Genomic DNA, 15,610 nt, shown 5'->3' with positions numbered 1-15,610 from the left:
ATAACGCCAATTTAAGCAAAATTAGGTTAAGCTATTGCATTTCTCACATGGAAATATTGCAATTGTGTCAATATCCTTACATATTTTAGAATATAACTTAGACTTTTGAGCATGGCGACATAATGGTTGCTGAAACATGTGAACTAATTTCGAGTTTTGGAAATTTTTGCGAGTGAATTGTATTCGAATATCCTATTAAAACAACTCGGTCATTTCCATTAGCTTTCTTTTTTGTATTTCCCACCGCTGTCATCTTGATGATATAGTGTATTGAAGATGATTGTGACGTTGTTACCCTGGTATGTAGCCGACTCACATGAACATTTGCACTTTACAAGTTGTTCAAATATAAAGTTAGCCAATTACTATAATCGTCAAAAAGCTTAAGATATTACTCAGGTCTGCTGCCTCAAGGAAACCAAGAATGTTTAATACAAAGTTATCTATATCTACATCTACATGATTATTCTGTAATTCTCATTTATGTGCACGCCAGAGAAGGAAATCTGGGAGAAATTCCTGTCTCAAATTCCAGCATATGTCCACAGCTGTAATTTTGATACGAGGAAATGCTAGCAACTGATACAGAATTGTGTAGGGTAACGCTGCTCTTCTAGCCTTCTTATGGGCAAATTACACGTACAGACAAAGTTTTACTTGAGTAGTATATATTCCAAGGAATGTAATATTTCAGACGTGTGTACATTGTGTGTGGAACAACATTTTGAAAGAACCTACCTTGTAGCCAAATTCAATAGCGCGTATGATATTGATATCGGTCCGGAGGGCGTGTCCAGCAGTCAGGTTCTTCAGTTCCACGATGACGATGTCTCCGAGCGAGTAGTCATTGAATAACATCATGTCGAGGTTTATGGAGACGATTTTTCCGTAATTTGGCCACGAGACCCACACGGGGTCCGGGTCGGCGTCTCCGAAGATGTGCACCCGGTAGAGCTGCTCCGTGAGGCGAGGCATCGTCACCAGCTTGCTGTCGGCACATTGTAAACACAACAGCGAGAGATTATTCTCAAAATCTCAGAGGAACACCAGTTGTACGTAACCTACTGTCTGCACTGGAAACAAAACTTACAGTTAGGTGCCTTAAACAAGCACTTTACCTGAGTACCTCGCGTATCCGACAGTCAACGACGCGCTCACACATTTCTAACGCGCACTCTTGCGAAATACCGCGTGAAATTGCAATAAATATCATGATCAATCACAAATATTAGTGTTTTATTGTACCTCCCGTCGCGTTTTGACGTTGTGAATGCGTACTGTTACTCGATTTTTGTACTGTCGTAGTTGAGTTTGCTGAGATTGTGATAAAAACATTTTCACTGATGAAAAGATGCTAAATTTTGGAGAACGCAGATCACAAACATCGGAGGAAAAGCAAAGGAAACTTAGCAAACCGCATGAAAACAGAAGAGGTGGGAGGAACACTCAGTCACTTTATGCATTCATTTATTCAGGGTGGGGCAAATGAAAGTGTCCCAGACGAGTCGATACGATTGGCCGTGAATTTTTGGCAGCATTAACGGAGGTGGAAAAGATCGACCGTATCTTCCAACAGACTGGAGCAACTGCCCGTACAGCCGGACCAACCACGGAGCACGTTTACACAATCGTGACGCCTGACAGAGTTATTACCAGAGGAGTGTCTGGTCGCGGCCCTAGCTGTCCACCCAGGGCACCAGATCTGTCAGTGTGCGATTACTGTGTGTGGGGAGCCCTCAAGTCTAAGATTTATCGCAACAACCCTCATTGTCTTCAAGAACTGCAGCGGAATATTTCGGATGAGACTGCAGCAGTTCCAACAATCCAGCTTCGATCCGCCTTCAGCAAATTGCTGATCAGGACCCAAAAGGGCCAAGCGATGAATGGTGGTCAGTTTCAACACCTACTATAGTCAGGTTAGTATTGTATTTCCTTTTCTCTGCTGTGTTTCTTACTACTCTAGAACTCTGTTCTGTGGGTCACCTTTATTTGCCACGCCCTGTACAAAGTGGTTCCCGAAAGCCAACGACAAATTCTTGAGGTTGCTTAGAGATATTTTTGGAGTACTGAGGCATAAGAAATTCTTGATCTCCGGTGGCTCGTTAGAGAGTAATTGCACTTCGTTTGATTTCTCACCCCCATTTATCTTTGTGCCTGCACTGCACTGAAAATAACTAGAAAAGAGCGCAAATGTCAGCAGTACGTGATCTGCGTCTTTTTTGAATATAAACTCATTCCGTTCACTTTCGGTATTTTACTACTGGCAATAGTAATGTCCACTTCACTCTTCCCCCTCAGGGTGATGTTACATCCAGTACTGGTCGGCTCTGTCCAGAGTTTATTTTACTGGCAGTGTTGGTTGTACATTTTAGTGATAGCTGATGAAGAGCTGGGTGTGTATGTTTAACTGAATGCAATGGAAGAGCGACACAATGATCTGACGGTTGTTGCATTACTCAGTACATAATGTTGTATGTTTTGCTGTTGGCATGTTACAGCTTTTTAACTCTTGTGAAGATATTTTCACAAAAACAATGATAACTGCGATAACAAACCTAATAACTCGTAATTACATTATTACTTTTTACCAATACCGTGGGTCCCTTATACCGAACCACTCAGAAAATATCCCTGAACAAACTCCGAAATTTTGTCGTTGGTTTCACTTTGTATCAGATGAACAAAAGAGCAGATGCACAAAATTGTGGACCAACATCCTTAACCCAGATCTAATGTTGCGTATTATAAGCTCATATTCATAGAGTTCCCTAAAAAGAAACCCATAAATCGGAAAGAATTTAGAAGGCCAATTTATATCGTGCAAGCCACAGAAGAGTCCAACTTGCAAATTTTACATTCCTAGATTTCCGGAAAACATTCGACACTGCACCACACTATATGTTTGTCCTTAGAGTCTTTTGTGGTGGCATGCTTCAACAAAATATTCTTGGCTTGCAAGCCACATCACTTCGAATAAAACACTCTACCTTTCGATAGCTGTCTCTGTCATCATTAGTAGTCAAGATCACTGACTGCCACGACCGCCACGGTGTTCTGCTTATTAAGTGATGCGACTTGTGAACCGAGAAGATTTTATTGACGCTATGTATTGTTCCTAGAATACCTAATACATATATAAACATGCAACTGTCTCGAAGATTTTTTAAGTGGTAGAGACCAGTACGTTGTTATGGACAGCCACAGTTCATCATAGATAAAGGTGATACCAGAAATGTCCCATAGAAGTTTCGTGTTCGTCAATTACATAAATAGCCTGTCGGACAGGGGAGGACGCAAACGGAAGCTTTGCTGGCTGTTTATAGATTATGAAACATGGATCACGCTTCACGATCCAACGTATATGCTTATACCAAGGTTTTTTAATATATTTTGACTAAATAACAAAGTACCTTCAGGAATTATGAAAAGAACTGCTGCTGAAGGCAATCGTGATGAACGTTTGTAGCAATATGACCATCACCTTTGACTTTCTGTTTCTCTAGTCACTGTCAGACGGCATTAGAATCTGAATTGTTCCGTTTTGAGAAGTGAAACATCGGATTCGGCATATCAAATAGCATTCCGAAATTACTGTAACAGTGGTTGTTTCACATCCTCCGGTGGTTTTTCAGACATCAGCGGCAATAGTTGCACTGTATTATATAGGAGAGTGGGAGGATGTTCATCAAAAGTGGTGTTAATGTTAACCGAGAATGTCCTCTGTCCTCTGTTCTGTTTATGACGTTTTCTAGTACTCAGGCAAATCTTTGCCACTTACGTATTTTTCCATTTATATACTATAGTTCCTTATGGTACAATATTGTACCATAAAAATTAGTTTTCCAATAAATGCTACTAACAGCATTTAAAAGAAAATATTAACACTCGTTCATATTTTGGAAAGTCATATGAAGTCATTCAAGACAACTGTATATATTTAGATTAATACTGATATACAATCAGTACATGATAAGGTATCAACTAAACATAATGGGAATAGCTCTGGTAATATTTACTCGATTTATACAATACTGTTTTTACATAGTAATCTCTAAAAGAATTTACATTTGGCTAATATAAGCTTTAAACTAGAAATATTATAAAACTGAAAAACGAAAGTTATGTGGATAGTAATTTGAACTGTAGATCTTTCTGGAAACTTCCAGAACTATCATCGAGATATATACTATTCTTGCTTGGTGCAGATTGCGTTTGCCTCGTTACACATAAGTGAGAGTGAACATGATGTGAAGATCTTTTGACTTGTTGTGGTGAGAAGGGCAGTGGATCTGTTCATAACTTTTATGTGCATTCAGAGTTTATAATTGCCTTTTGATTTTAAACAGTGTATGTGACTGTGTATTGATTAATTTTAAGTGAAAATAAAACATCATAATCTAAAAACATGTCATTAACCTTCTGCTGTATCATTTCAACAACCTAGGGCCAAATTGATTGTATTAAGACTGTCACTGATGCTATTGGCAAATTAAGTGAATAATTAACAGTTTTTGTCAAGCTTCCTCTCTTGAACTTTGTCTAAAAACATTGCGTATGAAGTGGGTTACATATAAGAAATACCATTAAAAATAAATATCTGAGATGTTGAGAATTAAGGAAAATCTTTTCAGGTGGGTGCTGAAGCCAGGATTTATAGACTTTTTTGCTCAATAGATAATGTAATTTTTTCATAACAGTACTACAAAAAATCCACATGTTAAGTCAATAAGAAAGATTGCAGAGGAAAAGGCTATGGTGGGCACTTTGTTCAGAGAATAACAACTACTCATACAAACACCATGAGTAAGTGAAGGTATAGGAACAATCACATTATTTTAACATGTGAATTCAGAGGAAGAGAGAAGCTAAGTACTCCAAAAACCTTAATCTTGGTATTTTGTGGCGTATTGTGCTTTTAGATATATCTAAAATGAACAACAATAATGAAGTAGAAAGTAAAGCAGGGGGGAGGGAGGGGTTATAGAGGTGTGTCAGCTAATTTTTTACATTTCAAAAGATGTGTAAGCTGATAGAAAACCTGATCAGTGTGCTGAACTAAGACATCTTAGGAAAACAGGGAGATACGCAGATAGGTATGAAATATAATAGTGACCAAATGAAATGTAGCAATGACCTATTGAGGTCGGAAATAAAATTCAATGATGATAATTTAGTTTCAAGAATAGGAGACGTAGAATCTATCATGAAGATAAACAATGAACAAATAAGCAATCAAGTTACTGGATAACAGAGTAAATGTTACTAACAGCAAAATCAGCCTAGTTGTTAAAGGAGAACATTCAGTTATAGAAAGCAGTAGTGATCTTATGCAAGAATCTAGTGTTAACACAGCCCTACCAAACACTGACCTACCCTTTTCACAAAGTAGAAAAGCTGCAGTATCTGCTTATAGAAGTTTTAGGAAAACAGTATTCGACAGCAGATGTGAAATCATAGCAGACGTACTTATTGAAAAAGAGTGTATGATATACATAACTGTACTTTCACGTTACTCAAGAATTTCAATAATAAAATTTTATCTGTGAGAGATTCCCATGAAAATGTTAGCTTCAGTGATGGGTCAACAAAGTTGCAAACTTGAATGTGGATAGGTCAGTGTTGCTAGTACGTGCTTTATTACCCTTTAACAAAAAATTCAGCTCAGAGACAGTTTAGACATTTTTCTTGGCTGCATGTTGTGCTTGCAGTGAGCACAGAGGTGGTGAAACTGGGGCTTCTGATTGAAACGGAAACAAAACCTGAATTAGATGGAGACAAAGAGACAAACGTTGAGGAATTGTAGCAGTAATATTCCCAGAAGATCACAAACCTTATTCATGATATGTATGTAACAGGTCCAAGGCTTAAATTTTCTTGCTGTATTACTTCAATAATTTCAGCTTTATATACTGCATTTTTTTCCTACCCATCATTTGATCCTTGCAGAATTATTCCTACTGTCAATCTGTCGCCGGCCGCGGTGGTCTAGCGGTTCTGGCGCTGCAGTCGGGAACCGCGGGACTGCTACGGTCGCAGGTTCGAATCCTACCTCGGGCATGGGTGTGTGTGATGTCCTTAGGTTAGTTAGGTTTAAGTAGTTCTAAGTTCTAGGGGACTTACGACCTAAGATGTTGAGTCCCATAGTGCTCAGAGCCATTTGAACCATTTTTTTGTCAATCTGTCTTCCTTTTACTATCGTAAGAGACAATAATGTAGTTATGTAGCCTTCTTATGATCTCACATTTCCAACTAATTAAACGGAAACGACAAACCATTTGAGGACTGGAACATATAACATTTGTTACTGTTTCTGCTGGGAAACCTCTTACATGTGATACATTATTATTTATCTTTTTGAAACTTTTCGCTGTATCTGAAGTGTTAACATATTTATGTGAACCAAAAGTGGAAATAAGAAAATAATTTCTTTATTGGATTACTTAAACTATGGTATGCTATGTTGTATTAGTTGTGGATAAATAGATTTAAATTACTACCATTTCGGGTATCTTTCATGCATTATGAAAAATAAATTGGGATTTTTACATAAGGGGAAGTAGGACTGTTTTATGTGTTTATAGTCAGCTGGTGTTAGCAAAACAAAACGTCTACGAAAATGGAAATGTTAGATTTTTACAAGCTTTGTCAGCTTCATCACTGTTATGATATCGTTGTGAGAGAAAGGTTCAGTGGGGAATGGTATTTGTTAAAACGAAAATAATAAACAAATTATGCAAACTAAAAGTTAAATAATGTGTTTGAAAGATCAGTTACGACGTAAAATATATTTCTTGGCTCAAAATACATGATATGTTACCATGAATGAGGTATGTAGAATACATTAGAGCATTCTTCTATATGGGGTGTATTTATGGATTTATGTGACGCTTATCGCGAATATGTGACGCTTATATTAAGATGAGGTTTTGTGAACTAATCTGTACTTCTGCGTTTTATGTGATGATGACAGGTTGATGATGTATCAGGGACTATTTGTACTCTCTTCTGTAATGTATTGTATTTTTTTGTGATGGTATACTGTACATGATCCTGGGAAATGACTAATGTGAAATTTGGCTACATGTTGATGTAGAATAATGTGGTCTGTGGTTACGCTGATGATTTTCATGAAGTGTAGGCAGTGGGGCTGAACTACTGGTAGTATTTGAATTTTGGTTGACAACTTCGTGATGGTCAACATAATCTTTGTATAAGAAAAATTATAAGAATTGTTTGTATGAAGTACTAAATATAATGTGATTGCTGACTATAAAATGTTAATAGCGGATGAAAAACGCCAAAATCTGTTTTACATTTTAAATGCATGGATGCACATAGTTAAAATGTGGTGGGCTGTACTGATGGGATCATTAGTGTTAGAAAGGATGTTACTAGGTCACATTACAACTGGAATATAAAATACCTATAATCATGGTTGTTATATTTACCAAATAAGCAAAAAAAACTGTGGATTATATAAATGATATGAAGCCATTTAAGTGAAAAGAAGGGCGATTTTTGTGTTTTGTGAGAACTATTGCTTTAAATAATTTGTTGCATATTTACATGGTGACATTACAATAATGCAGACGACGCCTTCCCTAAATGCTTGTTAATAATTATTTCTTGTTACATATTTGTGTGTAAAAATGGTGTTATTTCGTCAAGTACATGATTACTAAATCACCTTTTCAAAACTGTAAAAAAGAACTATTTACAGTGGAAGATGTTTCTAAAAAATTCAGCTCAGTGGTTAATGAGGCACGATGACTTTTGAAGAGAAATTCATTTCAAGACGAAAATAGAATAAAATAAAGGGATACACCACAAAAGAATGATCAAAACGGGACGGAAATCGGTACATGTGGTGTACATATACGGACAAAACGAATGATTACATCTTCAGAAAATTTGGATGATTTATTCAAGAGGGAGAGTTTGACAAATTGAGCAAGTGGGTAAGGTATTGCTCCATCTCTGGGCCTTATGCAAGCAGTTATTCGTCTTGGAAGTGATTGACAGAGTGGGTGGATGTCCTCTTGAGGGGTGTTGTGCCAAATTCTGTTCAATTGGTGCGTTAGATCGTCAAAATCCCGAGCTGGTTTGAGGGCATTGTCCACAATGCTGCAAATTTCATTAATTGTGATGATATCCGACGACCTTGTTCGCCAAGGCTAGCGTGGCGTGAGTGTCTGGCGGAGGAGGCGTTCATCTGTCGGTGCAGAAGACTGACAGAGTGGCCTGTGAGAGACGCCATGAGTGTTGACGGTGCTGGTGGGCCACCAGTAGAAGTCTGGCGCAAGTCGAGAGGGGGCGTGTCTGTGTGAGATCGCCAGCACGGACGGCATCTATTGTGGGCCTACTGAGATGAACAGACTTGAGTCGCTGGAACCTGTGGCTTACGGATACTGGCTGGAATGTGTTGAGGTTCCTTGGGTATCTGACATACGGATTTATACTATGTCCGTGACGTGTATATAGCTGTCTGTGCCATGCAGCATTATACACTAACATGTACCGTACCGTAATCTGGTATTTACTAAAACCACATTTTCTGACAACCACCCACAGACAGTGCGTCCCTAGAAGAGGTTAGAAACTGATGATGTGAAGTCGCTGCCCACAGTGTATTGTGTTTGCTGTGTAGGATACAGGTTTCCTACCGACTGTATGCCAACAGTCGAACAGTCGGTTTTCTAGACCTTGTAACGATGTTTTAAAATGGTCGTGTCTACCATGGTTAACTTGTGTCTTCGATGGAATAATAGATAGTTGCTTTCTGTTTGTTTAGGAAATGTTTCAGGTTAGTTTCTGTGGTACTTTCTTGCGCCATTTATGTGCGAATGTGACTGAGGGTCGTACGAGAAGGTGTATGTTTATGGCAGTTTTCAAACGACAAACGTCCGTTTTCCTGTAAAAGGGAAAATAGTGTTCTTAATTGTTAAAGTATTTATGGTGGAATTTGATCTTTTAGACTGAATGTATCTCTGAAGTTTCCTTGGACCTATTCGTTTTCTTAGGCTGTTTCAGTTACGATGTAAATTAATTTAAATTTTATTCAATCTGAATCTCCCATTAATAATTTGTTTCTGTTGTTAAAATTTCACTTTGGAAATATTCTGTTTATGACTCCAGTGAGTGTAATTGATTGTTCTGAAGAGGCCCTAATTATTTTGCTAAAATTCATTTAAATTTTATTTAATGTGGGTCTTTATTAACAATTTCTTGCCTTATTAATATTTAAGATTTGAGACATTGCGTTTGTGAACCTGGTGTTTGTATCCAGTTAATCTGGTCAAGTCAAATCTTTGGCTGTGTGATTATATTTATCCATTTTACCAAGAAATGTATAAATGTTGTACTGGTAACTCATACTCAGTCAGTCGATTCCACCCTTCTGTCTAAATTCAGGTATCAAAGAAAACACTGAGGAATTCTCAACCCAAGAAATACCGTATCAGGAAGGCCTATGACGTGATAAGTGCAGATGAAGTTCAGTGTGCAGTTTTGTCTGCCAGGAATTGAATGTAGCAGTGACCAAGATCAAAATGTTGAGCACTTGACATGGCACTCATGAAAATAACCATAAGAACTGTATCGGCAGACCTTTTCTCCAGATGGAATGTCAGTAATTTGCGTCACTGTTATCGTGTCACTAATTGATCAAGTTCCACACATGTTATTTTCTCGAAATATGCTTATAATTTTCTTTCTAAAATTACAGGAAAATTAGTTTCATTTAAGTACTACAGAGAGTCATAATTCGGCAGCTTTCAACGTTAAAAATTACTTGCGTATCTCTGAGCCGTGGCATATTGGGTTCGGCATTGAATCTCTATGATGAGGCCACAACTGATTAGATTTCGCTGAATTCTTCAGAAAAGAAAAAACTGTTTCTTTTTCTTCGGCGTACAAGTAGTACAGAATGATATCCTGCTACACTCGCTCACACATTTGCAGTTTTATTCCTCACCTTTAGATTTAGTTGCAAAAGAGTGTTCAGTATTTGAAAAGAGGACACACAACTTTATGATGGGTTTCATAGGTACTTACACGTGCTCAATGGTGTTCACAACGTCGGGTCCCCTTGGGTCACGGTTCATCATCATCTCTGGATGCCTGGTCTTAAGCGAGAAGTAGGCGTCCAATCCTTTCTTAACCCTCTCTATGCTGCACTTTCAGTTTATGTACATCCGCTCGATGCGTTCGTCTTCTGTAACAAATGTACACGTGCGTTATTACACAGAATTTCTCAGTAATCACAAAAACAACAGCTATAAATTGAAGGTGGATTGTAATTAAGTTTTCAATGTTTCACTTGGTTTGTTGCTGTACTCCATCTTTTCCTATCGTTTGCTAATTTTTTCACTTCTATCGCATTACTTTATTGAGCTTGTGCTCTACAGTTTGTCTGTCTCTACTAATTCTGATCTTCTACTTCTCCATTCAGCGACTGTTAACTGTTCCTGGACACTCCACTAACAAGTGCCATCTCTTGGTTAGTGTCTTACATAGTCTTCCGTCCTCAGTTATTGCTGTATCGTCCAGAAGATAAGGAACATGGCTATACATGGAAGAGTGACGAGCTGGCTAGTACTCAGGAGCATTTGAGTTAAGGATAGGATGCAACAGAAGGCGCATAGGGCAATGATACCTATTTCATGCTTCCGTCTTACATCACACAGTTTCCAAGTGCACATCCGTTCATCAAATGCGGATATAAGCTGGCACACGGCTCATATCAAGACAGCGTCGGACTCAACTACAGGCACCAACAAGAAAATCCAAACTGCACTTTCTACACATTATCATAGTTCTCGTTCACTAAATTCAGGACTAGGACAGAGTTCGAGACAGATCAGAGCAAGTGAACAGTGAATGCACAATCTCCATACTAAATTTACGTATTACAAAGCTTCTACAAATAAATTACTGCAAATCGTTGCTAATCATGATTTGGCCATAGATATTGGCTAAATGTACACTGAGGTGACGAAGGTCATACGATACCTCCTAATATCGTGTCGGAGCTCCTTTTTCCCAGCGTAGTGCGGCGACTCGACCTGGCATGGACTCAACAGGTAGTTGTAAGTCCCCTGCAGGAGTACTGAGCCACGCTGCTTCTAGAGCCCTCTGTAATAGCGTAAGTGTTAACAGGGGTGGATTCTGTGCAGGGACGAAAATCTCGATTGTGTCCCATAAATGTCCCATGGATGGCCAAACTATTCGCTCGAACTGTCCAGAAAGTTCTTCAAACCAACCACGAACAGTTGTGGCCCGATGACAAGGCGGATTGTCATCCATATAAATTCCACCGTCGTTGGGGTGCGAGAAGTCCATGAATGGCTGAAAATGGTGTGCTGATAACCAAACACAACAATTTACAGTCAATGATTGGTTGAGACAGACCAGACGACACAGTCCACTCCAAGGAAACACAGTCCACACCATCAATCATCAGCTTGCACATTGTCTTGTTGACAGCAAGGGACCATGTTTTCGTGTGGTCTGCACCAGACTCGAACCCTACCATCAGCTCTTTCTAACTGAAATCGGCACTCATCTGACCACGACACGGTTTTTCGCTCGTATAGGGTGCAACTGACATATTCACGAGTTCAGGAGAGGCGCTGCAGGTGATGTCGTACAGTGAGGAAAGGCACCAGGGTCGATCGTCTGTTGCCACGGACCATTAACGACAACGTTCGCTACATTATCCTAACAGATACGTTCCTCGTACGTTCCTCATTCATTTCTGCGATTATATCACTCAGTGTTACTTCTCTGTTAATACTCATGACTCTACGCAAACGCCACTGTTCTCAGTCGTTAAGTAAAGACCGCCGGCCACTGAGTTGTCCGTCCGAGAAGTATTTGACTGAAATTTGGTATTTTCGGCCACACTCTTGACACCGTGGATCTCGGAATACTGAATTCCCTAACGATTTCCGAAGTGGAATGTCCCATGCATCTACACTCCTGGAAATGGAAAAAAGAACACATTGACACCGATGTGTCAGACCCACCATACTTGCTCCGGACACTGCTAGAGGGCTGTACAAGCAATGATCACACGCACGGCACAGCGGACACACCAGGAACCGCGGTGTTGGCCGTCGAATGGCGCTAGCTGCGCAGCATTTGTGCACCGCCGCCGTCAGTGTCAGGCAGTTTGCCGTGGCATCGGAGCTCCATCGCAGTCTTTAACACTGGTAGCATGCCGCGACAGCGTGGACGTGAACCGTATGTGCAGTTGACGGACTTTGAGCGAGGGCGTATAGTGGGCATGCGGGAGGCCGGGTGGACGTACCGCCGAATTGCTCAACACGTGGGGCGTGAGGTCTCCACAGTACATCGATGTTGTCGCCAGTGGTCGGCGGAAGGTGCACGTGCCCGTCGACCTGGGACCGAACCGCAGCGATGCACGGATGCACGCCAAGACCGTAGGATCCTACGCAGTGCCGTAGGGGCCGCACCGCCACTTCCCAGCAAATTAGGGACACTGTTGGTCCTGGGGTATCGGCGAGGACCATTCGCAACCGTCTCCATGAAGCTGGGCTACGGTCCCGCACACCGTTAGGCCGTCTTCCGCTCACGCCCCAACATCGTGCAGCCCACCTCCAGTGGTGTCGCGACAGGCGTGAATGGAGGGACGAATGGAGACGTGTCGTCTTCAGCGATGAGAGTCGCTTCTGCCTTGGTGCCAATGATGGTCGTATGCGTGTTTGGCGCCGTGCAGGTGAGCGCCACAATCAGGACTGCATACGACCGAGGCACACAGGGCCAACACCCGGCATCATGGTGTGGGGAGCGATCTCCTACACTGGACGTACACCACTGGTGATCGTCGAGGGGACACTGAATAGTGCACGGTACATCCAAACCGTCATCGAACCCATCGTTCTACCATTCCTAGACTGGCAAGGGAACTTGCTGTTCCAACAGGACAATGCACGTCCGCATGTATCCCGTGCCACCCAACGTGCTCTAGAAGGTGTAAGTCAACTACCCTGGCCAGCAAGATCTCCGGATCTGTCCCCCATTGAGCATGTTTGGGACTGGATGAAGCGTCGTCTCACGCGGTCTGCACGTCCAGCACGAACGCTGGTCCAACTGAGGCGCCAGGTGGAAATGGCATGGCAAGCCGTTCCACAGGACTACATCCAGCATCTCTACGATCGTCTCCATGGGAGAATAGCAGCCTGCATTGCTGCGAAAGGTGGATATACACTGTACTAGTGCCGACATTGTGCATGCTCTGTTGCCTGTGTCTATGTGCCTGAGGTTCTGTCAGTGTGATCATGTGATGTATCTGACCCCAGGAATGTGTCAATAAAGTTTCCCCTTCCTGGGACAATGAATTCACGGTGTTCTTATTTCAATTTCCAGTAGTGTAGTTCCAACTACCATTCCGCTTTCAAAGTTTGCTAACTCCAGTCGTGCGGTCGGAAACCTTTTCCCATGAATCACATGAGCACAATTGACGGCTTCGCCAACGCACTACCGTTTTATACTTTGTGTACGCGATACTACCGCCGTCTTCATACGTGCATATCGCAATCTAATAGCTTTTGTCGCCTCAGTGTAACGAAGCTGAACAGCAGCTGCTAATAAGCAAGCCAAAAATAACAAGAACTTTCGGTGGTAATGAGCTCTCTTGCTGTCACATGTATGTCTGACGCCAAGAACATTAGCTGAATACAACACTTATTCGATTTAGTATTTATTCATTTCATACTTAACTGCTTCACTTCGTTTATGACTTTCTTCGATACCAGCGCACTTCAGGTACTTCCAGTTTCTTTCACTCTAGACGTACAGTGGTTCCACATTTCAGTTCTACACACCGCTGTCACACAGTGTAAATGTATTATGGAAAAATGTAGCATTGTCTCAAATTCTTCTGCAGCGAGCAATGAGCAAGGTAAGCCAGGCCAACGCCCCATGTAGAAATCTATAAGACAAACAGGCAGAAAGGTGACATTGTGGAAATCAGAACAAACTTGGAAGAAATGGTAAAACATATTACATTTCACACCAATCTGTGCGCCACGCAAAAACGAAAGCCTTTCATCCCCACTACTGAAGATGAGATAAGGGTTTTCTGAGGCATCAATTTATTTCTGAGTGTCAAAAAATTACGAAGTTATCGAGATTATTGGTCTTCATCTCCAGATTTAAATGAGTCATATATGATTGAAGCGATTTCACAGCTCTACAATAACTTTATTATTTGAGATATTTTCACAATGCTTTGCACACACATACAAAAACTCAAAAAGTTTTTTTAGGCATTCACAAATGTTCGATATGTGCCCCTTTAGTGATTCGGCAGACATCAAGCCGATAGTCAAGTTCCTCCCACACTCGGCGCAGCATGTCCCCATCAATGAGTTCGAAAGCATCGTTGATGCGAGCTCGCAGTTCTGGCACGTTTCTCGGTAGAGGAGGTTTAAACACTGAATCTTTCACATAACCCCACAGAGTCGGGAGAGCGTGGAGGCCATGACATGAATTGCTGATCATGATCTCCACCACGACCGATCCATCGGTTTTCCAATCTCCTGTTTAAGAAATGCCGAACATCATGATGGAAGTGCGGTGGGGCACCATCCTGTTGAAAGATGAAGTCCGCGCTGTCGGTCTCCAGTTGTGGCATGAGCCAATTTTCCAGCCTGTCCAGATAAACGTGTCCTGTAACGTTTTTTTTTTTGCAGAAGAAAAAGGGGCCGTAAACTTTCAACCGTGAGATTGCACAAAACACGTTAACTTTTGGTGAATTGCGAATTTGCTGCACGAATGCGTGAGGATTCTCTACCGCCCGGATTCGCACATTGTGTCTGTTCACTTCACCATTAAGAAAAAATGTTGCTTCATCACTGAAAAGAAGTTTCGCACTGAACGCATCCTCTTCCATGAGCTGTTGCAACCGCGCCGAAAATTCAAAGCGTTTGACTTTGTCATCGGGTGTCAGGGCTTGTAGCAATTGTAAACGGTAAGGCTTCTGCTTTAGCCTTTTCCGTAAGATTTTCCAAACCGTCGGCTGTGGTACGTTTAGCTCCCTGCTTGCTTTATTCGTCGACTTTCGCGGGCTACGCGTGAAACTTGCCCGCACGCGTACAACCGTTTCTTCGCTCACTGCAGGCCGACCCGTTGATTTCCCCTTACAGAGGCATCCAGAAGCTTTAAACTGCGCATACCATCGCCGAATGGAGTTAGCAGTTGGTGGATCTTTGTCGAACTTCGTCCTTAAGTGTCGTTGCACTGTTATGACTGACTGATGTGAGTGAATTTCAAGCACGACATTCGCTTTCTCGGCTCCTGTCGCCATTTTGTCTCACTGCGCTCTCGAGCGCTCTGGCGGCAGAAACCTGAAGTGCGGCTTCAGCCGAACAAAACTTTATGAGTTTTTCTACGTATCTGTAGTGTGTCGTGACCATATGTCAATGAATGGAGCTACAGTGAATTTATGAAATCGCTTCAATCATTTGTAATAGCCCTGAATATGTGACTTGATGACTGTAAAACGATTCAGTTTTCTCCTCAGTCACAACCATTCAAATGACAACTCTACGATGCCTAAAAGGGGACAGGCCAATTTTGAAAAGCT

The 15,610-nt window shown here is 41.3% G+C and overlaps 1 protein-coding gene across 2 annotated transcripts in view; it reads right to left on the bottom strand.

Moving 5' to 3' along the window:
• LOC124797883 overlaps positions 1-15,610 on the bottom strand; it is a 124,999-nt gene that overhangs the window by 75,413 nt on the left and 33,976 nt on the right. Inside the window, exons 2-4 of one of the 2 annotated variants that reach the window (XM_047260980.1) lie at positions 13,744-13,954; positions 10,054-10,213; positions 739-988 (exon numbers count right to left, since the gene is read on the bottom strand). In XM_047260980.1, the coding sequence (XP_047116936.1) occupies positions 739-988; positions 10,054-10,109 (306 nt within the window). In that variant the 5' untranslated portion in view covers positions 10,110-10,213; positions 13,744-13,954. Of the gene's footprint in view, positions 1-738; positions 989-10,053; positions 11,871-13,743; positions 13,955-15,610 lie in introns of those variants that run through there. The other variant, XM_047260981.1, reaches the window with a different exon arrangement.

This window comes from Schistocerca piceifrons, chromosome 5 (genome assembly GCF_021461385.2).
Source record: "Schistocerca piceifrons isolate TAMUIC-IGC-003096 chromosome 5, iqSchPice1.1, whole genome shotgun sequence".
In the NCBI taxonomy this organism is placed as follows: domain Eukaryota; kingdom Metazoa; phylum Arthropoda; class Insecta; order Orthoptera; family Acrididae; genus Schistocerca; species Schistocerca piceifrons.
The sequence above is the reverse complement of the archived record's forward strand: the minus strand, read 5'-3'. Positions and strand labels throughout refer to the sequence as shown.